Raw genomic sequence first — 25,160 nt, 5'->3', positions numbered from 1 at the left:
ATTTTGTGAAAATATTTGTTTGTAAAAAAATTTGGTTGAAACTTGTAGAAAAATAATAGTTTTGTTTATGGACTTCTCCTTCAGGCAGGAACCTCCTCATATGTCCCTTTCACAATAAGATATAATGAACATGAAAGAACGGCTCTCTTTGGAGAAGGGCTCTCTTGCTTTGAAGAAAGGTTCAAGACCAAAACATCACTTCACCTTTTTTTCTCTCATGGCAGTTACCATACCTCTTTCAACATTTAGTTGAGAAATCTTATTGTCTTTATGGAAACTGTAAACCATTTGCTATCGAGAATTCATTTGTCAGGAAATACAGGAGAATGACTTTTTTGGATACTTTCACCAGGTGACAAGACACAACTCAAGGTAATATAAAAATGCACAAATGTCTGTGTGGTTATCGGGATATCTACAAGAGAGAAACGCACCATCTCTCCATCATACGTGAGGCATTCCTGGAAAATGCGATCCAGAAATATTGGCGTCAGTGTACCAGTACCATAGCATGAAAGTTCCTCTTTGCTCAACATTCCATTATGGTCCTTGTCAAGGTTGAGATACTGACCTGTAGAGTGAATAAGCAGTCAGCACACTGATTGGTATTGTGGTGGAGATTTCCAACCAAAAGAGAAAACCCTTTATAATTTAACAGATCATTTATTATACAAAAACACATATATGTGGAAAGAAAGGCTTGTCTCAAGAGGCCAAGCAGATCTCTGCCTCTACAGAAATATAAGCAGAGCATACATGGCCTTTTATACAAATGGAAATCAGGAGGGGTCAGAACATCACAGGGCACTTGGCCAATCACCCTACAAGAAAGCATGGTTTGCACACGAGGTCCTTTAAGCAAAGAGAAAACAATCTTGAGCATAATTAAGCAGATTGTATTGTGAAAGAATGTGTGTCTTCGGTAGGGCGTGTATGTGCAGAAAACCTTCATTTACTTTCAGCAATGATAAGCATTTATCTCAGCATGCAAATGGAGCATCTGGTTTGTACAGCTTTTGCAGAACAATTAGAGGTCAATGACCTCTGCAGTTCGATGAGACTCCTGTTGATAAGAGGACAATGGGAAGACAAAGTTCGTGTTTGTATAACTTTGCAATTGAATGGGAGGCCAGAGTTAATGAGACTAATGCCTCTGAGGACCAGATACTCCGGTGTCACCAAAGTAATTCTCCCCAATTTGCCAACTGAATGGAAAATATAAGATTATATTGTTACATAGTTAACTAACATACTACATCGATTTATTTATAAAACAACCTTCAGCATGAAATCATTTTTCAAGTAAATTTTAGAGTAACAAACACAATGGATGGGTACATATTTCCTTTAACTAAGCATGGACTAATAACAAGATCTTTCACCAGGTCCAGATGTGCTTAGGCTAGCATGAGGATTATACATTCGTTATTATTATTGCCATATGGTTTGAAAGTCATCTGGTTTGAAATGTTCGCTTTGAGTGGTACAGTGGTGGTGTTGAGAATTTACTAGTGGACTCAGGAGAGCACTTTCTCAACAATGAGAAAGGCAAACGATATATTAATCAACTATCCTAAGTTTTTAAAAGATATGTTACAGTTATAAATGTAATGAGTTCTGACCTTGTCATTGTGAGAGACCTGATGAGCATAATTATCTTGCAGACAAAAGAAATCGTTGATCTCAATTCAGCGCATGCAAACCATTATTTGCAGTGATTTTAGCCTATGTTTTACAACAGATTTTATTCTTCAATATTGTTTGTTTAAAAGCAGGAATTAAAGAGAAATGAGTACATAATTTGTGGACAAAGAAAACTTCTCTCAATATGAAATATATTTGCTTCAGCATGATCAAAACAGTACAAACCAGTGTTTTGCAATAGTCATGTGATCCATAGAGCTTTCTACTACCAAAATGTAGATATAATCATATTTCACAAGATGGAATTAATTATTTTTACTTCCACAGTATCTACTGCACACTGCAAGAACGAAACAAACACAAATTGTTTCACCTGTTCCATATAACTTCTGCAAGTAGAATAAATAACAACTGTTGAAAGTTGTTTGACGACAAAAATGCAGATTGCAACTTCATTCGTTATGCTGTTCCATATATTTTAATGCACATGGTTTCATAATACATACATCCATTAATTTCCAGAATAAGGAAGAATAAAAATTTAAAATATGTGCTTCTTGCCTTTTAATTCAGTCAATGTCAGCTTTAATTGTTCACTAATTTATTAATTACGAGCAAATACCACCTGTCGTTTCGCTGACGAGTTGGGGGGGAAGAGAGAATGATGGGGGAGGGAGAGAGAGGGGGGGGGGGGATGGAGAGACAGAGACAGAGACAGCCAAGATAGGAGGGAGAGAGAGGAGGGTATAAGTGCACTAAGCATATTTATTTCAGGAAGGCTATGTATGCTTCCACCCTCTCCATATTTACACAAGAACATTTGTTGCACCCAATGAAGTTACACTTCAGGCATATGCCTTAAACTTTCCTTCAATCAATATAATTTTCAGAATAGCAAAAAAAAGTTAGTTTAGTGCTTTAGCAATTTCATATGTTCTTGTTTAAATATGGAGAAGGCAGAAGAATAGCATTCCTGAAATAAATACGCTTAGTAATGTCTTAACATGAAATAAATAATTGGTAATTTCTTAACATTTCCACATTTCATTACAGCTTCCGACGGTTATTCAAGACACGACACTTACATGACACTTATTGTGCAAGAGATCCGATCATGAAATCCGAAATCATATTTTGATTATATCCTTTAATTAGTCCGTGAGAGTAGATCATGTTTACAAGGCAAGGCATTTTCAGTAGGCCGAATCAAAATGGCAGCGAAGACCCCTGCTAGAGGAAGTTGGGCTGACCAAGGATAAGCCTTTCATGAAGGTAGGCCATTAATTATCTTCAAAAGAGGTGTTTAAATTTACTCAAACACACAGTTTTCATTCACACACACCCTTGGAGTTCCCTTAGTATGCATGGAAAGTTTCAGGCCATAGAGGACGGACACACACACACACACACACACACACACACACACACACACACACACACACACACACACACACACACACACACACACACACACACACACACACACACACACACACACACACACACACTTTGAATAAGGATTCTCTGCACTTGCTACACAAAGATGAAGATGAGATTTCGAGATGACTAACATTACCCACCCATTCTGTGTTGGAACATGATGAATGTATAGTTGCAACCTTATTTTCTCTGGCGAAAAATTTATTATGACATCCATTAGAATTTAACTCGCCACCCGTTAAAGTCCAGGTGACGACTTTGATGAGGGATTCATATAGGCCTGTAACTCAGTGCAAAAACTTGATACAGATCCAATTCAGTAATTTGGGCAAAAAAATTGGCCGGGTCTCAGATCGGCTCAGAACTTGGATAATTTTGCATTTCATCAAGTGTATGTAAATCGATCACATGGGTGACACATGGACTCAATCTAAGCTGCGTCGACAAATGCAGCTGGCCACAGCACTGCTTGCATTACAATAAAAAAAAAGTCCGATGCAGGAAACGATAGTGAAGCGTTCGTAGTTGCTTAATAATGCAAAGTTTATTTCCATTCCTTTCATCCAATAATTTATATATAAAAGGAGCTGAGTTTCTCTGTTATGCTTATTCTAAAGGGTTTCTGCCATTATTAAATAAGAAAACTTGAACTGCTGAAAAGGTAATAATTGATTTACTTGGAATAAAAGTTTGTTCCTTTAATCATAAATTTTGATCCATCCTTTGGGACCATACTCTGTACAGAGAGTCAGTCGGTGCTGCCAAAGCAATCTCCTGAGCTATTGGGCACAATCCTGTTCTGGTCGCCACTCAGATGCAAGAAACTCGAATGGCTCAATCATCCCAGCAAGCTGGTACTCATTTTGCCAACATCGGAAGGATGACAGGCCGAGTCATCCCGACCTGCTATTAATTCAACGGCGAGCAGAATTTGAACTCAACACTCTAGTATCCCAAGCTCACCATCCTGACCATTCAGCCAACACCAGGCAATCATAAACTTGCCTGCTTTAAAAGTCTCTTTCTGAGTTTGAAAAGCAGCATTAATGGTTTCTTCCTTGTTATATACACAAGAAAAAAAAAACATTAAAAAAAAATGCAAAAACATAGAGGGATGAAATCTTAAAAAAAAAAAAAAGTTATGAATGACACCACATTACAATGCCATAATACAACACTACAATCTTCTTATAGATTACCATCACGACATATTTTGACATTTTACTTTTGTTGTGGGATTGTGACGGAACAACGTCATCACAAAATATTGTGATGCTAAATCAGAAGAAGATTGTGGTGTCATATTGTGGCATTGTAATGTGGTGCCATTCTTCATTGTTATTATTATTCTTAATCCATCACAATCCCACAACAAAAGTAAAATGTCAAAAGATGTCATGATTGTAATCCATAAGATGATTGTGGTGTCGTATTGTGGCATCGTGACAAGTGTTGACTTAATGGTTAAGGTGGCTGGCTTAGGACCTTAGGGTCCTGAGTTTGAGCCCCCCCAAAAAACCGTTGAATTAACACCAGGTGGGTTGACTCAGCCTGTCATCCTTCCGAGGTCGGTCAAATGAGTACCAGTGTACTGCGGTAATAATCATTCGGGGTAACCTGCATCAGAGTGGCGACCCATCCAGGACTGTACTTCTTGCCAATGAAACTCTCTCGGGTCGCCCTATTCACCTTTACCACACAAAAGGAATGGTGTTATTATGATTATTGTTATTGTGACATCGTAATGTTCAGTCCACAATGTGGATTACCACATATGCAAAACGATGTGATTCTTGTTTTAAAAAATAAATAAATAAAATGCTTAATGTTTTATATATTGTTATTTTTTGGAATGGATTAAATCCATCTACGTTATTAAATTGTTTTAATACTTGTTTCAGTTGATTTGTGGGATGGTTTGGGTATGTATCAATTTTTGGAATGGTACTGTTCATCTACCCCCCTCCCACGACCCTGACATGGTTTGGTCGAGTCCACATTTACGTTTGATTTCTTTTCCGAAAAAAAAACAATTAAAAGGTCCCATGACACTCAAAACTTCCTGGTTATTAACCTCCACCATTGAAGATGGATGGAGGTTACCGTTTTCACCCCTGTCTGTTTGTTTGTTTGTGAACAGTATTACGGAAAAACTCCTGGACGGATTTCGACAAAACTTGGTGGGGGGATTAGGTATGGTCCAAGGATCATGACATTACATTTTGGACTTGGTCCAAAAAAAAAAAAAAATTAGAAAATTTTGCAACTTTTTTTCAAAAACATTTTGATTTTATTTGAAAAATATTTGAATTTTTTTTTTTTGCATTTCTATATGTTTTAAGTGATTTCCAAACCCCCCCCCCAAAAAAAAATGTTAGAGAAAAAAACAACATAAATTTTGCAACTTTTTTTTCAAAAAAATTGGGGTTTTTTTGGCATTTCTACATGCGCGTCGATCTAGTTTAGTTTATTCAATCGTGGTTCAGTAGAGTCTGATCCGTTTTGACCTACAATGAATAGGATATCAGGTTCACTTAAGTGACCCAGCAGTATTGGCGGCGGAGGTTTTGCACTCTAGTTTATATATTAACTTGACCTTCCTTGTGAAGAAATCACCCATGTTTCTTTTTTAAAATCAAAAATGGAATAATTTGACCAATATTTCGAACATTTCTAGGATTTTTCACAAATTGCTATGCCCCGCCCCTCAAAAAAGTTGACTTCAGCGAACCGCAGGTCACGTGACCGTTCACGTCATCTCCAGAACGCGACTCGCATAGAGTGGATTGATTAGATGTCACGCGCCGTATAAAGTACATACAAGTGCATTGTGCACATGTGTTTGCTATCTCACTGATCGTCTTAATTCCTGTGATTGTTTCGCGGAAAAGAAATTCTGCTTCTGAGCCGTGTATGCACAGCAATCATGAGGCAATTATTTTTCCCTTTACTACCTTGTCGTAGTCGTGTACAAATCCAATGCATGTATGCACAATAAAGGGCTATACCATGTCCACAAAATATAAAATGTGACTGTTGAACCTTTACATTAAAAAATAAACTTACAGGGACATACAAGTAAAATACTAAAGATTATATTGCATAATTTCAAGGCGCAAGGAGGTAATTTTAAAATCAAACAATGTGAAAAACCTGCACTCACATTTTGCAGCTTATTGAATTGTTCGTTGAAACCAGCCTGCTGGGATAGGTATGATTCCACATACATGCAAGCCAGGTATGGCTGCATTCGACATACATGGGTTTATTCTAAAGTGAAGGTGCTGCTTCCATTGGCTTGCTATTCATTAAGATTTAGCCAAAATGCTGTAATAAATGAACAGGGAAAAATATGTTGGCACAACTATGAAAGACAAATTTATCTGTCCTATTACATGGCCTCATAGCCTCGGGACTCTTACGCATTGACTTATACATTGTGTGCATGCTAATACAAGTTACTTGTCAACTCTAGAGTCTAGACGAGTCCGATAAATCCATCGTCCGTCCGACTAGTCTGATAAATCTGACGTGCTGTAGCTTTCTTTTATTATTCTCTTTTCTTCATTGTTTTCTACTGGCGCTACATGATGACAGTAGGAATAAAATAAATAAAAATGCAACAGAACGTCAGATTTATCGGACTACTCGAGACAATTGTGTCACAAGGTGTGTTCTGCACACAAGTTTTCATCATATCGGGACAGCGAGATTGCTTCGTTTTATGCGCAGAGAGACACGGCCAATGACATGGGCTGGTCTTGCTTGCGATTCATTTGCCGCGGTGCAACATGCCCGCTGCGCTGCGCTGGTCACGTCACCTCACCTCACTAAAATATTTCTGATATCGAGCAGTATGCAAGTCAAATTTACATTATTGAATTACGAATAGGATTTAGTCTAACCAGTTGTTATTGCCAAGTCTTCCTTCGATGTCCTCCTAATCATCATGAACTCCGGGAATTTCATCGCCATTTTCCTCTGCTTGTTCTGCTTCGGGCTCGAACTGGTAAGGCCGTTTTTCATTTCCAGCTGCCTGAACTTCACCTCCCGCGACTACGTTATCTGACAATTCTCCATATGATTCAGACCAAAATCCATAATTTCTCTCACACTCACTGTCACTACCAGACAAATCAAAGTCCATATCATCCATTATTCAAAACCAAATGTTTGATTTTTTTAAAGCAGAAATGAACGAAGCGATTGAGTCGACCAATCAAATGTGGAAACACACAGGAAGCCAATAGAATTACGTAGACCACCAACCTGAGTAATTTGCGTACAGCCTTTGTCGTTCTGGAGATGACGTCATGTGAGTTACGCCCCTTTCAGTAGATTTCGGCAGAATTTTTAGGGGCATTCCCGAAGAGGTTTGTTTTTTTAATTTTACATTTTACAGAACGAGTATGTGAAAAAAAACATTGTCAGATCTGAAATCACGATGAAAAAATCCTATTGGATATATATATATGCAATTTCAGTACTTTTGGGTGTCATGGGACCTTTAATGGTTTATATATATTTTAAATTTTGGGTTGTATGCACTAGCCCAGAGACAAAGTAACTTCCTCGCGTTGGAATCGGCATCATTGCTTCAGCAGTTATTGAGGTAGATCAGGCTACAGTTCTACATTGTTTTGAGAGTGGAAGAAGCAGAAGAAGAAGAAAAATCCAAATTGGCACTTTACCGATCTCCCAATGTGGTACTCTCGATGTGATACGATGTGTTCTGGCATCTTTTTCAGTCTTGGTAGTTCAGAAAATGCTTGAGAATAAAAGATCTGGCTTTTAAATGCTTCTGACTTCACTCTATAGTCGTTTATGAGCACATTATTGTGTACACATTTGAATGGGATGCCATTGTTTTCCAATATCATCCCTCTATAGTCTATATGGAGTACTACCGTACTCCATGATATTATTCGGGGATACGTAATATGTTTACTCGAGCTCTATAATCTCCAATGCCAGTTGCTCGCATAATCTTTAAATCAAAACTAACAGCTTACTGGCTTCAATGTAATATCCAAATCATTTTCCGACTTGACGGCCAAACTCGGCTTGACTCAGACACAGCTCTGAAGCGCAACTCGCCGAGTTTGAGTTTGGAACTCTGTTCGGGTACAGCACCACATTCTTAGCACAAGTGCCTGAGTAAAACATATCAGCATTCACTTAAAACACTCAAACCCATTCTAAAAGCTTCCAGTTTTCCAATACCATAGACGCGAAGTGCAGATGGGGCCGAAAACCAGTTGACATCTTGGCTCTCCTTGGACAGGTCCTCATCTCTCAGCTGGAAAAATTCACACAATGATTTAGGGTAACAAGTCCTTGTGAAAGTGCCTAAATGAGACAAGGTACATCATACGAATCATAATGCATGAAAGATCGCCCACAATTATAGCTTTACATCTGCAAGTGTTGTTGATTGATAAAAAAAAAAATGTGCATCATTGATAATTATCAATGAAACATGAGTGTATGAAGAGCTATATCCAAACCTCCAGCAAATCATCCAAAAAACCACATGCCAGGATATCTTGTATCTTTATCTTTCCTGCAAGCACAACATATATATTAAAAGTGAACACTTGGTTTCAGCTGACTAAACATATGACTATTCAACATTTTAAATCACATTGTTCCAATCAAATCTAATCATGCAAGTAAACAGAAAAAAATTAGTTCTGAATAGTCTGATCAAAACAATCTCCTCCAGAATAGAGCCATCTTCGATCGAGTATACAAATGTGGTTAATATCAAGGAAACGTCTGGCTATATCCTGGCCTAATTTGTGTCCTAGAATCATTTACACACCATAAAAGCATGAAAAACCATCTGGCTTTCACATTTCAGCCCCAAGTCATCAAAGGCCCCATCAATGAACAACCAATGCAAGTTTCCTTTCCCGTTAACATTAGTGTTTAACCTTTGCCCTTAATGCTTAGATTTGCTCCACATCACAGCACACTCTATCCACCAACATCAATCTTTCTGCTCTCCATTGCCTGTCACTCTTACCTTAGATCCTCACCCCCAGCACCCTCCTGATGCTGTTGCTGCCACTCCTACTCTAGATATTTTTCACTCTCTGATTTCATCCTCTCATCCACTTGCATTTTCTTTATCCACAATTACCGTTTGTCAGATTTTCATGTCTGCTCACATAGCCTTTATTTACTTATCCCCATTACAATGACATGTTTGTATGGCCTTACTGAGCCATCTGTCTGTTAATTCCTTGCTAGTTTGTCCATTCTTTGTTCACCTGTTCCTCTCTACTCCATTGATGGTGCCTGCCCTTGTTGCATGCTGTTGCTCAGCTCCTCTAATTCAATGCAAGTACTACTACGACAACGTTTAAAAAAAAAACATCACCTGTGCGAAGAGGATCCAAGAAGAAGAAGAATTTCCGTACAGCAGTGCAAACGTAAAATGAATAAAAAGACTTCTCGAGGCCTTCGAGCTGTGGCAGTGTGGGAATGAGCTCAAGTATATAATTTTCCAGATCCTGGAGAGATCAAAGAGATGTAAATTTCCAGATCCTGGAAAGATGTAAATTTAAAATAAAAGTTTGTTAATGATATTCTTGTGTTTGGCAATAGCCTCACCGACTCCCGGAGGAAGCCCTGACCAGCAACGTCGTAAAGACTGAGGCCGATTCGAGTTTGATGTAACCACACTGTATGGGAAAAGAAAAACAAAAATGTTCCCATGAACAATTACAATCAACGTAACTACAGAAACTGTAATTTGGATGATGATTTAACTTACCCTTCCTCATAACATAGTTGAAGAAGTGTAATATTGAGATCCTGCCATACGGGTCTTTGTCGAGTAGTTTGGCGAAAACGCGAGCAGTGAAAAACACCCTAGAAGTATGAAGAATTATTTTAAGTGACAGAGAACACCGCATTCAGTCAGTGTATATTTTTACATCATTTACAAGGAAATTTGTAGATAATGGATACATCAACAAAGTATATGGGAGTTGAGCTTGAAATGATTGGGGCATTCGGTAGTGCTGAGATGGGATCACCAGAAAGGCTAATTTTTTTAAATTATTATTACAAAGGATTTTGAGGCCCGTGGGACAGAAGAACAACACAGAGCAAGGGAACAATGTGAAATGCTGCAAATGTTATTAGCATATATTCATCTTCAACAATGATCATCAAACATCTGCTTACTTTTGCAAATGCTGGTCGAATTTATTGTCATGCCAAATGCTCTGTTACACTTTGAAAATAATTATGGGGTGGGGGGGGGAACAAATACAGTGCCTATAGAAAGTCTACACTCCCTTTCAAAATGTTCACATTGTGTTGCCTTATAGCCGCGAATTATATTGCATGAAATCAGACATTTCAACCTTTATTCACACATCGTAACCCACAACTTTGAAGTGAAAAACAAATTCTACAAATTTCAGAAAATTAAAAATATCAAACTAGAATATCTTGGTTGGATAGGTCTCCCAGACCCCCCACCAGTAATATCAATTGCAAATTAGCTGAGGTGTAACCAATCACCTTCAGAATCACACACCAAGTTAATTGGCCTCCACCTGTGTTAAATTGTAGTGATTCTGATTATTTCAGAATAAAATCAGCTGTTCCTGTAGGTTTCCTCTGCTGGGAAGTGGATTTTCACAGGAAAGACTCAACTATGATCACCAAGGAGCTTTCCAAAGACCACTGGGATAAAGTTGTGGAAAGGCACAGATCAGGGGATGGGTATAAAAATATTTTAAAGGCCTTGAATATCCCTTGGAGAACAGTCAAGCCAATCATTAAGAAGTGGAAGGTGTATGGTACCACCAAGACCCTGTCTAGATCAGGCCATCCCTCCAAACTGGATGACCAAGCAAGGAGGACACTGATCCGAGAGGCCAATGGCAATTTTGAAAGAGCTACATGCCTTTATGGCAAAGACTGGTGACTGTGTGCATGTCGCAACAATATCCCAAGCACTCCACAAATCTGGCCTGTACGGTGGGGTGGCAAGAAGGAAGCCATTACTCAAACAATCCCACAATGAGTAACATTTGAGATATGCAAGAAAAAACACTCCGGAGATTCTGAAGCCATTTGACAAAAACGTTTTGTGGTTTCACGAACCGAAGATGGAACCCTTTGACCTAAATGCAAAACGTTATGTTTGGCGCTAATCCAACACAGCACATCATCCAAATAACACCATCCCGACTGTGAAGCATGGTGGCGGCAGCATCATGTTATGGGGATGTTTCTCACCAGTAGGGGCTGAGGCACTTGTCAGGGTAGAAGAGAAAATTGATGGAACAAAATACAGAATAATCCTGCAGGAAAACCTGCTGCTCTCTGGAAGAAAGCTGAAATTGGGATGGAAGTTCATCTTTCAGCATGACAAAGACTCGAAGCATACAGCCAAAGCTACACTGGAGGGGCTAAGGAACAAAAAGATAAATGTCCTTGAGTGGCCCAGTCAGAGCCTCGACCTAAATCCGATCGAAAATCTGTGGCATGACTTGAAGATTGATGTCTATCAACGCTCCCAACACAACTTGATCAGTTTTGAACAGAAGAATGGGCAAATATTGCCCAATCAATGTGTGCAAAATTGGTAGAGACCTATCCCACCAGACTCACAGCTGTAATTGCTGTCAAAGGTGCTTCCACCAAGTATTAACTCAGGGTGGTGGACACTTATCCAACCAAGATATTCTAGTTTTGTATTTTGAATTAATTTTCTGGCATTTGTAGAATTTGTTTTTCACTTGGAATTTGTGGGTTTATGGTGTGTAAATAAAGGTGGAAAAAGTCTAATTTAATTCCAGACTATAAGGCAACAAAAGGTGAAAATTTTGAAAGGGGGTGTAGACTTCCTATAGGCACTGTATATATTTATGTGATGTTCATGTGCATAACAACAACAAAATAGTTCTAGCATCTTAAAATAAGCTTTTATAATACAGAGTGTGGCATTTTTAGGTGACACATTTTGCAATGTATTTTTACGAGATATCTGTGGAATTAATTATGTACATTTGTGCATTACGGGTGAAGCGTGGTGCCAAGCGGATTAAAATTAAAAACTCAATATTAAATTAGGCTCTGTTAATGCAACTCAGCAAGCATTTAGCAGGGAATTTACAAGCAGAAATGCCCCTGTCGTAACACCATTCTCTCCTTCGTCGGAAAATCTTATGAAGATGGTGGTGTTTGTCCATCTGAGATATTGATATGTCATACAGTGAGGACACGAAACAATTGCTGCCGTTAGCTGCAGCAATTTCCCAAAGTCCAAAGAAGTCGATCCAACGCCTTTCAGCAGAAAGTGTCCTTTGCCCAAGGAGTCTCAGACATATAATCCACGAAGATTTCTTCCTCTGGCGATTCTTTAAGAACCAGGCTTACAAAACACGTCCACATATGTATATGAACTTAAGATGAGGATCAATGAAGCCATCACTGCGACCGATAATGACACATTGAAAGCAGCAATGAACAATGTGCTGTTTCGATGCAGAGAGTGCATCAGTTGTAATGGACACCATTTAAAAGTTTTTTTTTGAAGTAATAGAGCTGGGTTGTGTATGCTGTTATGATGTCACACAATCTCTCATACCTGCACTTCACTTTAATGTACTAAAAACAAGATTTACTTTGTTCAGTCTTGTTTTTTAACAGAAATAGATGTGTTACATATTAATGCCACACCCTGTTCAAGAGAGAGAGAGAGAGAGAGAGAGAGAGAGAGAGAGAGAGAGAGAGAGAGAGAGAGAGAGAGAGAGAGAGAGAGAGAGAGAGAGAGAGAGAGAGAGAGAGAGAGAGAGAGAGAGAGAGAGAGAGAGAGAGAGAGAGTCCACATAGTGACAATGTACGTCCAAAATACTTTCCTATGACTTTCTTACTTGCACTTTGACCCTGACTGCTCTCCAACCTTCAGGAAACTCTCATAGTTGATCATCTGATCCTCACCGATCATCGGTGGTGTTTGGTACTTGTCCAGAAGAAACCAAAGATTCTGTGGGACATTGAAACAAGCCCCAAAAATGTTTTTAATCAAGGAGTTATGACAAATTTAAAGTTTTGAGCTTCGATGTACTACACAGTCACCTCAAAGCCAATATACAGGGGTTTTTTTCTACAAGGTCTAAAGGGGCTGTCACACCTTGACGTTTTAGCCAGCGTATGGCAAGGTCTCAAAATGTATGTAAAATGCTGGCGTACGCTGAACTATTGATGTCTTTTTTGAAGTTTTGGGCGTATAATAACGTGTTGGACGTATGCATAACGTATTAGTAATGTACACAGAACATTTCAATCACATATAGATAACTTATACCAACGAATGCTGAGCGTGTTGTCGGCGTTCACAACCTAGGCCCAACGATAGTCTAACTTATGCATAGCGCGGCAGCGTATCGCCGACGATCACGTGGCATAGGCTATTCATAGGCTGCGGCTCGACGATTCAAATCATAACCGCACTAGACATCAAAGTGTGAAGCCGCTGTCACACCTTGACGTTTTAGCCAGCGTATGCCGACGTATGAAAAATTTGCCGAACCAAGCTGGCACACGTCGAATACGTTATGGGTAAGTTTTGTATACATTAAGAGCACGCTGGCATACGTCGTCATACGCCGAGTACGTCGAGAAATTTTCAGCATGTTGAAAATTTATCGACGTACTCGGCGTATGACACACGTTCCGCATACGCTGGCCATAAGTTGTAGGCACGTTACGCGATTGTTGACACACGTTACTTATAAGTCGAAACACGTCGAGGTAATGGTTAGCGTCAGTGTTCCAGACTCCCTGGTTTTTTTTTGGTTTTTTTTTTTCTTCAGTATGACAGTGATGTTGAAATCTAGAAATCGAAGTGTCAATATCACCGTCATACCGAAGAAAAAAAACAAAAAAATAGGGAGTCTGGAACACTGACGCTAACCATTACCCAGGGGTTTCCTTATTTTTTGGAGTAGGAGGCTACCATTAAAAAGTAGCAGGTTACCATCACCACGAGTGAAGCTGTATGGCCGGGGTCCAGGGCCTTAGGCAGGCCCTGGAAGCCAGAGGATCCTAGATGGCTGGAGATGCATTCCAGCATGATTTCCGACATGAAATTGTTCTCATAATATCATGCTGTTGGGGTGGAAAACTCCACAAAAACAGGTGTTTTTTTTTCTTTCATTCATTTTATGCATATTTCCCCTCTTCAATTTCATTTTACTTTGTTAAATATTGTTTATTATTATTTTATTAACCTCCGCCATCGAAGATCGGAGGTTACTGTTTTCACCCATTTCTGTTTGTTTGTTTGTTTGTTTGTGAACAGTATTACGGAAAAACTCCTTGATGGATTTCGACGAAACTTGGTGGGGGGGTTAGGTATGGTCCAAGGATCATGCCATTAGATTTTGGACTTAGTCACCCCCCCCCCCAAAAAACAAAATTGTTAGAGAAAATTTTTTTTTTTTGCATTTTTAACCTCTGCCGTCTTTGAAGATAGATGGAGGTTACTGTTTTCACCCCTTTCTGTTTGTTTGTTTGTTTGTTTGTTAACCTCTGCCATCTTTGAAGATGGATGGAGGTTACTGTTTTCACCCCTTTCTGTTTGTTTGTTTGTTTGTTAGTGAACAGTATTACAGAAAAACTCCTCGACGGATTCCGATGAAACTTGGTGGGGGGGGGGGGTTAGGTATGGTCCAAGGATCATGCCATTAAATTTTGGACTTGGTTCCCCCCCCCCAAAAATTGTTAGAGAATTTTTTTTTTTTGCATTTCTACATGTTTTAAGTGATTTCCAACCCCCCCCCCCCCCAAAAAAAAAAATTGTTAGAGAAAAAATAATTTTTGCAACTTTTTTTTCAACAAAATTTCGATTTCTTTTTTTTGCATTTCTGCATGTTTTAAGTAATTTCCAACCCCCCCCCCCCCGAAAAAAAAATGTTGGAGAAAAGAACTATAACTCTGTCAGCACTGTTGACATCATATTTAATGAATAAGATATAAGGTTCACTTGAGTGACCCAGCAGTATTGGCGGCGGAGGTTTTGCACTCTCCTGAGTGCTCCCCCTCTAGTTTGTTTGTGTGTTTGTTACTTACGAAATCTAAAGGTTTCGTAAGTATATTGATGACTTCCGTTTGTTTGTTACTTACGAAATCTAAAGATTTCGTAAGTATATTGATGTCTTCTGTTTCTGTTTGTTTGTTTGTTTGTTTGTTTGTTTGTAGGCACGATAACTCGAGAACGGAAGAAACTACCAATGTCAAATTACACCACGTGATTCAGGAGGGTGATGGCTCATGCTGATTAGATTTTGGTCAAAATCGGTTGAAGGTCAAGGTCACAGTGAGGTCAAACATAATTCCGTAAATTCATGTGGAGAAATGGAGATTTTTGCTTCGCTCGACGTTACGAGTTCGTTTTAACTTCGATTTTAATTTTGTCTTCGGTTTTTGCGATTGCTTAGGACGCTTAAAACTCGGTTGTCGAAATTCTGGTAAAAATCGGATGTTTTGGAGACGTTTTAAGATTGTATAAAAAAATATTTCACTCGACGCGTCACGCGTCATCCCATGATGCAGTGCGCTCGAGCAGACGCGTCGTTGAGTTACGTTTAGGTTTAATTGCGTGGAGAAATGGAGATTTTTGCTTCGGTCAATGTTACGATTTTTGATGGTTTGATACAGAGAGAATCATCGTAGAAACTTTTGGTTTGCGTCGCTACCTTCTCTAGAGACAGCTTTTATGAGACAAGGTCAGAGGTCAAGTTGACGATTTAGTAAGTACCAGTCTATAACTGCTTGTTTGTTTGTTTGTTTGTGAACAGTATTACGGAAAAACTCCTCGACGGATTTCGACAAAACTTGGTGGGGGGGGGGGGTTAGGTATGGTCCAAGGATCATGCCATTAAATTTTGGACTTGGTCCCCCCCCAAAAAAAAAAATGTTTGAGAATTTTTTTTTTGCATTTCTACATGTTTAAGTGATTTCCAACCCCCCCCCCCCAAAAAAAAAAATTGTTAGAGAAAAAAAATTTTGCAACTTATTTTTCAACGATTTCGATTTCTTTCTTTTGCATTTCTGCATGTTTTAAGTGATTTCCAACCCCCCCCCCCCCCCCAAAAAAAAATGTTGGAGAAAACTATAACTCTGTCAGCACTGTTGACATCATATTTAATGAATAAGATATAAGGTTCACTTGAGTGACCCAGCAGTATTGGCGGCGGAGGTTTTGCACTCTCCCGAGTGCTCCCCCTCTAGTTGTATTTTGTTTTGATTTAATAAACAGATCAAACGAATAACTTTAGACTAGTTTATTGTTTGAAAATGAATGATAAACATGTATTTAACTTCAGACGTTTTCTGATAATTTCTTTATTCGATGTCAGCTTGCTTCAAACAGTCAACCAATCAAACAGTCTAAGTGTGAATACTGCATCACAGTCACAATCCCAATTTTGTTAAACTTCAACCTTACATTATCCGCCAATATCGTGTTGTTATACCGTCAAGAAAAGCTCGCAAGTCTGTGGCACATGCATGTACCTGCGGTACCAGTATTCAGTTGGCCAGTTCACAGCTGCTCATACTTGGCCTTCACTTCAGTGAATAAACAGCGATTTTCAGTGCAAATAACCACGAATAATAAGATGTACAAAAGCTGCTTTAAGCTTATAGGCTAATTACTTTATAAATTAAAAAGGCACAACAGGTGATCGTGTATTTTGGAGCCGCTTCACTTGAGAAAAGCTCAAAATGGACGAGGAGAAACACGTGTTTCGTGAAACAACAACAACGTCGCACTTGCGAAAGTGCAAGTTTAGACCCATTACTGATGGCCAGAAGCTTACCTCCCATGTATTTGGACTTCTTTGAAAATCCAAAGTCAAACAGGGATTTTCGTTTCGATGCCATCATTTCGACACCGAAACTGCGAGGCCTACAAAGTTTATTTTCTTGAGGTCATTGCTGTATGGAATCAGGGTATCAGGCCAACAGTCCAAAACGAGGCTAAAGCAGAGAACTCTCCATTGCAGGAGGCGGTATTAGCTGCTTGTGTTATTTTTAACCTTTGCCATCGAAGATGAATGGAGGTTACCGTTTTCACCCCTTTCTGTTTGTTTGTTTGTGAACAGTATTACGGAAAAACTTCTCGACGGATTTTGACAAAACTTGGTGGGGGGGTTAGGTCTGGTCCAAGGATCATGCCATTAGATTTTGGACTTGGTCCAAAATCCAATATGGCCGCTATGGCGGCCAATTTGAAAAAAATATTAGAATTTTTTTTTTGCATTTCTACATGTTTTAAGTGATTTCTAACCCACCCCCCCCCCCCAAAAAAAAAAAATTTGTTAGAGAAAAAAAAAATTTGCAATTTTTTTTTCAACAAAATTTCGATTTTTTTTTCCATTTCTGCATGTTTTAAGTGATTTTCAACAAAAAAAAACATGCCGAAATTATAATTGCGGCTAATTTTGGAACTTCAGGTGGATATACCCACGTAAAATCAATTTCTGTCTCAAGGAATCTAGTTATGACGAATGAATTGAGTATGTAAAAGTTAAAAGTAAAAGGGAAAGTTGCAAACTATAACTCTGTGAGCAATGTTGACGTCAAATTGAATGAATAGGATATCAGGTTCACTTGATTGACCGAGCAGTATTGGCGGCGGAGGTTTTGCACTCTACCGAGTGCTCCCCTTTGAGTTAGTTCAGTGTTGTGCTCGACCTGGCGAGAGTACTAACAGTAAAAGTAAGCCCGCTTTTATCGAAATACTCCTGTTTTCGTCTCGGATTTCAAAACGGGGTGTCGAGATTTCGTGGTGACAAAAAAAATAATAATAAAAAAGAAATAGAAAAATCGGCGCTGAAGTAGGCGGTGACCTTTGTCATTTTTTCTCTGAGTAGACGGCTGCGGGTCACCGGTAACCGGCTTCTAAGGAAACCCCTGATTACCTTGACGTGTCTTGACTTATGAGTAACTTACAAGTAACGTGTGTGGACGTGTGTCAACGATCGCGTAACGTGCCTACAACACGTTACTCATAGGTTAGAAATAAGTTTCGGGTACGCTAAACATTACCTCCACGTGTTTCGACTTATGAGTAACTTACAAGTAACGTGTGTCAACGATCGTGTAACGTGCCTACAAATTATGGCCAGTGTAGCGGAACGTGCGAGTCATACGCTGGCATACGTCGTAAAATTTCAAGCATGGAAAATTTGTTTAACAGCTCGGCGTACTACGACGAATGCCAGCATACTATGACGTATGCCAGCGTACTACGACATGTGCCAGCGTGCTCTTAACGTATACAAAACTTACCCATAACGTATTCGACGTGTGCCAGCGTTTTAGCCAAATTTTTCATACGTCAGGCATACGCTGGCTAAATCGTCAAGGTGTGACAGGGCCTTTAGGCTCGTAATGGAGCTGCCACTCACACATCTCACACACACACACGTGGACATACTGACAATATAAAACACAGCCATTGAATTTGAGGGAAGTGCCATGATTTCCCGGGGCACTCTGGATACCAGTGATATCACAACAATGGCCCCACCTTTCTCACCCCACTCAGTAGGGCATTTTCTCAGGAGGAATTTCCTCCTCCCCATGAATGCCAACCTATGGGGAATGTATGTGCTCTTAACCTTGTTACCTGGTGTTGGCTTAATGGTTAGAGTGGCAGGCTTTGGATCCTACAATCCTGACTTCAAATCCTGCTCAGCCATTGACTTAATACCACGTGGGGTTGACTCAGCCTGTCATCCTTCTGAGGTCAGCAAAATGAGAACCAGCTTGCTGGGATGATTAAGCCATTCGCGTATCCTGTGTCAGAGTGGTGACCTGTCCAGGATTGTGCCCAATAGCCCAGGAGAATGCTTAGGCAGCACCAACACTCTGTATGGTCCTAATGGATTTGGATTTTTTTGGATTCACCTTGTAAATGCTGAACGTCAAGCAAGGAATCAGCACGTACCATTTTTAAATCTTTGGTATGACTTGGGATTTTAACCGCAGACCTCCCAGACTTGGAGCGGAAACCCTAGCTATAACACCACCGAGTCTGGTGATCCGTAACTTTAAAATCTCAGGAAACCAAATCATGGCACTCTTCAACTGAATGCTGAAAAACATAGTGCACATGCAGGTATTTTCATTCAATTTACTATTGTCACTTGGTGAGGCTTTTAACAACAACAAAAAAGATCCTCTACCTGGAGCTCATCGTTGTCAAGTAGTGCCCGACTCTTCCTCTGCAGGAAGACGGCTCGAGATTCCTCCCGCAGTTTCTGCAGCAACAACTCATCCTCCCCAGGTAGCTGAAAAATAGTATATCATTGGTCAATATGGTTTTATTTTTTATTTTACTCACAAGGAACCTGATGAAATGGCAGTTAGTAAATCGTGAAAGAGATTATTTGTTGATACACACCAAGTTTTTGATGTTGATATAATACTGACCCTGTTGTGCCTCATACTCAGGATGGAAGTTTATTTTGGCCTTATTTATTGTCACAGGCAATGCTAGAGAACTGGAAACTAGTGCCAACGTAGCCAAGATTGTATCGTCATCAATTTTGATGACAGCTTAAAGATGATGTAACTACGTCAATAAAGAAGACACAATTTACGGAAAGTGATTAATTTTATTGTTGTTTTTTTCATCAGAATATTTGTCAAAGGTCGAAAAAAAATGCTGACGTAGCACAATGGGGAAGAGCAGGATCACTCAATATATTTTGAAGAAGAAAAAAGATGACAGAAAGTTGGTCGCCTGATCATTAACAAGCAACGTCATAAATACATGTACATGTATGAAAAATAGTGTAGCATTGAGATGGATTTACGTTCAGACGTGACATGCGTGTCACACTTCACGGTACTTGCCCATCTCACCGTTAAGTTTCGGTATCTCATCTTTCAAAATCAATTTTATTAGTAACTGCAAGTGTTTATTGTGACCAACCATCGTGTGGAAATAATATTGCACAGAAAATTTGGGGAAAATGTGCATGCACAGTTCAAGTTATTTGACAAGGTGGCACGGTGCAGGAGTCAATCACTTTAGTATTTCCATTCCATTCCAATTATTATAGATTCCATGGAGGTCTCCTACGATAAAGTTGAAATTGGTCACTGGCTTTGACACCAATACAATTTTTTTATTGCAGACCCTAGGCATAAAAACAGCTGCACATATCGAACAAATCGTTTCAAATGGAGCACCTCGTCACCATTAGAGCAATAAAAGTTCATCAGATGTGGCAATAAATGTGAATCGTTGCTCCCAGCTTGCCGGCTCGATGACAAAAGGCGTAATTTGCATTTTTGCCGACAACATCCCTATCCTATTTAGAGTTCCGTGCAGGCACGGACAATTTGCTCGTCAAATGAACATGCAATCTGAAACTTTTGTATGCTACAATGAATGACATCGTCCTTGAATTATGAAATCAGTTGTTTAAGGCGCTTTCAACCGAACACGAAAAGCAGATACAATACCTTAACATGAAGGTTTGGAATGGTGTATTTGATATTGAAGTTGCGTTTGTGATCCAAATCTTTCACAAAGTTGCTGGCTCCGTCTGATGTTCAATTGGAGTCAAATTTGGCAAAAAAAAAAATTGGAATTTATTCATTGTGCTGATGAGAACTCGCCTGCTCTTCACAAAGGATACCGTGGGATATTTTAATGTCCAACAGGTAATGCCAGGAGATAGGGGCCCCAGTTTAACATCCATCCGAGGGATGGAGTACTTTGTGATGCAACACCCTGTGAAGCATCAATCATCGGTTCGAGGTTAAAATCCGTCAGGGATGCAAATTAACGGCCGCCCGGTCGCCAATGGCGCTTAACTTTTGTGCTGGGCGGGTACACAATACTGCCTTACCTGCCCGGCTGGCAAATTATTGGCGATTCCTGTTATTTTGTACAATTTGAACTAGCTTCTCCATTAGTTTTCTCAACTAGAACTACTGTTTTTGTCGGCAGAAATCCATAGAAATCACCGGTAATTCTGCGGCGGCCATTTTGTCTGTTTTCACCTCGTTCCAAATCATGCGTGATTGCGCGAGATTTGACGGTTTGGCGCGGTTTGGACGCATTTTCTCACGCCCAGGTTGGTTAAATGAGTGAATTTGATGGGTGAGGTTGGGTTAATGAGTGAGTTTGATGGGTGAGGTTGGGTGAATGAGTGAGTTTGATGGGTGAGGTTAGGTGGATGAGTGAGTTTATATGTGATGTTGGGTGGACGAGTAGTACCCCCACCATTGTCCATCACCCACAACCCCACCCCATTGTCCATCACCCACAACCCCCCCCCCCATCAGCCACAACCACCCCATCACCCATCACCCATCCATCCAACTCACTCATCCACCCAACCTCCTCCATCAAACTCACTCATTCTGCAAACCTCCTCCATTAAACTCACTCATCCAACCAACCTCATCCATCAAATTCACTCATCCAACTAACCTCACTCATCAAATTCACTCATCCAACCAACCACACTCATCAAACTCACTCATCCATAAAATTCACTCATCCAACCAACCTCATCCATCAAACTCACTCATCCAACCAACCTCACTCATCAAACTCACTCATGCGAGTATATTAAAAGTGTTTGATATCAAATGTGTGACTTTTGTCTTTATTTTATCGGTCCGGTAGAAATTCTGCTTGGCCGGTAACTTTTTCTAGTCACCGGCCCTGCTGGCCGGTGGATAAAAATGTTAATTTGCACCCCTGTCCACCCTAAACAGATGAAAGGAAAGTGTACTTCCTCTGCACCAACTTTTCCAACTGAGAACCCCCCAACTTCTGGAACCAGACCAGCATATCTATCATGCATTGGTTCAAGCGTACACGTAACCCTGTACGCTTACATATTGTACGATATCTTGAATAAACCATTGACAACACGCAATAAGTATGATGATGCTATAATGAAGACAATGAACAAGTATATTAAAGGCTGGAATCTCAGGTTTGAATCCTCAAAGTAACTTTTGAAGCAGGATGATAGCTCATTGATGGTGGAGTACTTCTGGTTTCGATCCAAGGAGTGGAATCTGAATACATGTAAACTGCCGTTGTGGTGATGCGACAGCCAAGGTGTTGTGACTTGTACATCAACCTTTCAAGTGGTTTTAAGCAGGCCGTCCAGGGGTGCGTTCGGTTACCAAGTTTATTGTTGACCTCTCGCCAATTGGTCAGCATCATTGCCAAAGAAACCATGACGACACGTCACAAAAGTTGGATGTAAACTTCAAAGTTAAAGGATGCCTTTAAAATGAGGGTTCATTGGACCCGGACAATACAGCATTCCGAAACCTCTTTGCCTCACGTCCTTACGCGGTAGTAGAAACGAGGTATCGACGTGTAGGACTTCTCCGAATCTCTCCTGCTGCCCTTCCATTCCGTGTACAACTTCGCAAACAGTTTGTCCTCCTCCTCCTTCGCTTCCGCCTTCGAACGCTCGTCTGGATAAACGAAAAAAACCCGCGTATACACGTTATTTCACGTTGTCTGTTATTATGAAGGCTCACAACGTCGTCAATAAAATTTGGCTACCTGCTTTGGGAGCCGCAGCACTTGCGAGACGATCTTTCAGCAACTGCTTCCAATCCATAGTCGTGATGAAGAGTCTCGATTCCACTTCCGGTAAGTGTCTTGGATCCACTTCCGGTAAGTGTCGTTGTTGTTGTTGTTGTTGTTGTTGTTTGTTGTATTTTTTTTCGGGTATGGAAGGCAATGCATGTAATTGGTTTTAGCATTTTTAAACAGCGTTCAATACAAAGATGATTTGCGATCAGCAAGTAAAATGCTGTAGGTTTAAATATTCGCTGCGCGAAACTTGGAAAATTTACGAAGCAGGGACGTAACATGAGTACGAATGAATCGAATTTATGAATCACAATAATATACAGAAAACCCTAAAAACAAGCTCAAACGAGAGGGGGAGCACTCGGGAGAGTGCAAAACCTACTCCGCCAATACTGCTGGGTTACTCAAGTGAACCTTATATCTTATTCATTAAATATGATGTCAACAGTGCCAACGGTTATAGTTCTTTTCTCCAACATTTGGGGGGGGGGGGGTTGGAAATCACTTAAAACATGTAGAAATGCTAAAAATAGAAATCGAAATTTTGTTGAAAAAAAAGTTGCAAAAATTTTTTTTCTCTACATTTTTTTTTTGGGGGGGTTGGAAATCACTAAAAACGTGGAAATGGAAAAAAAAAAATTTCTCTAAATTTTTTGGGGGGGTTGGAAATCACTTACAACGTAGTAATGCAAAAAAAAAAATTTTCTCTAAATTTTTTTTGGGGGTGGGGGTTGGAAATCACTTCAAACGTAGAAATGCAAAAAAAAAATTCTCGAACTTTTTTTGGGGGGGATTGGAAATCACTTCAAACGTAGAAATGCAAAGAAAAAAATTTTTCTCTAAATTTTTGGGGGGGTTGGAAATCACTTAAAACGTAGAAATGCAAAAAAAAAATTCTCAATTTTTTTTTGGGGGGGGGGTTGGAAATCACTTAAAACATGTGGAAATGCAAAAAAAAATGTCTTTTCTCTAAAAAAATTTTGGGAGGGGGGGGGAGTTGGAAATCACTTAAAACGTAGAAATGCAAAAAAAAAAAATTCTCTTTACAATTTTTTTTTGGGGGGGGGTTGGAAATCACTTAAAACATGTAGAAATGCAAAAAAAAAATTTCTCTAAATTTTATTTTTTTTGGGGGGGGGACCAAGTCCAAAATCTAATGGCATGATCCTTGGACCATACCTAACCCCCCCCACCCCACCCCACCAAGTTTCGTCGAAATCCGTCGAGGAGTTTTTCCGTAATAATGTTAACAAACAAACAAACAAACAAACAGAAAGGGGTGAAAACAGTACCCTCCGATCTTCGATGGTGGAGGTTAATGAGCTAAGATCCTCGTCCTCTTAATGATGACGTCATAAAAACGAATATGACGTCATTGTGATGTATCAGGTTTGCAATAAATTACACTGAACAACAAAATTTTTTACTGGAGATGTGTAAAGTGATTTAGACTAATTTGGGTACGCTGATTTCAAAAATCATAACCGTTTTGCTGTATCACGTCAGGATTTTCAGTAACAGAAATATTCCCATTGCCTAGAAGTCAGGATTTCAATGAAATTTACAAAAATTCATTTATTCATTTATTTCATCATGAATGCTTCAAAATTATAGAAATTACAGAAAAACTCCACTAGAATGTAATTAAAAATTCTTTAGGCATTTGGCTTTGCGTTTGTGCTGCTCTGTGTCAGTTTCACGATGCAGGAACCAGCAGAAATCGCCCATCATGTTCGGGTTGTGCCGCCCTTGGTAACGCGTCTCCATGAGTGAAATCTCTTGGTGGAATCGCCCGCCGTGCTCGTCCGAGACTGCTCCCAAGTTGTCAGGGAAGAAGTTCAGGTGCTGGTGTAGGAAATGGATTTTCAGGGACATCCTGGAGCCAAGTTTCCTGAAGGACTCCAGCAGCTGCTGCACTATTTCTTCATAGTTGTCCGCGCGCTCGTTCCCCAAGAAGTTGTCCGTCACAGCTTTGAAGCTCCTCCACGCTGCCAGCTCTTTGGGGTTTACAGTTGTCGGAAAAGTTTCGTCCTTCATAATCTGTCGGATTTGCGGTCCAACAAAGACACCAGCCTTGATCTTGGCCTCCGACAAGGTGTTGCCAAACTTTTCCTTGAGGTATAAAAACCCACGCCCATTCAGATCCATTGCCCGTACAAAACTTTTCATCAAGCCGAGCTTTATGTGGAGTGGTGGAAGGAAAACCTTGGCTTGGTCGACAAGGGCGACATGCTTCACGTTGTGTCGACCAGGTACATGCTCTTTTCGCTCTTCCCAATCTTTCTTCGTCCAGTGATTCTTGTCGTCTCTGCTATCCCAGAGACAAAGGAAGCACATGTATTTTGTGTAGCCTGACTGCAGCCCTAACAACAGCGCCACCACTTTCAAGTGTCCGCAGATGTGCCAGTTGAAGTCATTGTACTTGATGGAATCAAGCAGCTGCCGCATAGTC

At 39.9% G+C, this 25,160-nt stretch overlaps 1 protein-coding gene across 1 annotated transcript in view; it reads right to left on the bottom strand.

Annotated features, from left to right (window-relative positions):
* Positions 1–22,794, bottom strand: part of PPP2R3C (protein phosphatase 2 regulatory subunit B''gamma) — a 28,833-nt gene extending 6,039 nt beyond the window's left edge. The window contains exons 1-10 of the mRNA XM_085869370.1: positions 22,676–22,794; positions 22,457–22,584; positions 19,311–19,415; positions 12,987–13,099; positions 9,866–9,963; positions 9,703–9,773; positions 9,470–9,602; positions 8,592–8,647; positions 8,308–8,383; positions 435–571 (exon numbers count right to left, since the gene is read on the bottom strand). Of these exons, the coding sequence (XP_085725496.1) occupies positions 435–571; positions 8,308–8,383; positions 8,592–8,647; positions 9,470–9,602; positions 9,703–9,773; positions 9,866–9,963; positions 12,987–13,099; positions 19,311–19,415; positions 22,457–22,584; positions 22,676–22,733 (975 nt within the window). The 5' untranslated portion in view covers positions 22,734–22,794. The remainder of the gene's footprint in view (positions 1–434; positions 572–8,307; positions 8,384–8,591; positions 8,648–9,469; positions 9,603–9,702; positions 9,774–9,865; positions 9,964–12,986; positions 13,100–19,310; positions 19,416–22,456; positions 22,585–22,675) is intronic.
* Positions 22,795–25,160: the final 2,366 nt, after the last annotated feature.

This window comes from Eptatretus burgeri, chromosome 2 (genome assembly GCF_056783735.1).
Source record: "Eptatretus burgeri isolate ZD-2024b chromosome 2, Ebu_testis_v1, whole genome shotgun sequence".
Lineage (NCBI taxonomy): Eukaryota > Metazoa > Chordata > Myxini > Myxiniformes > Myxinidae > Eptatretus > Eptatretus burgeri.
This window is presented reverse-complemented; position numbering and strand designations above follow the sequence as displayed.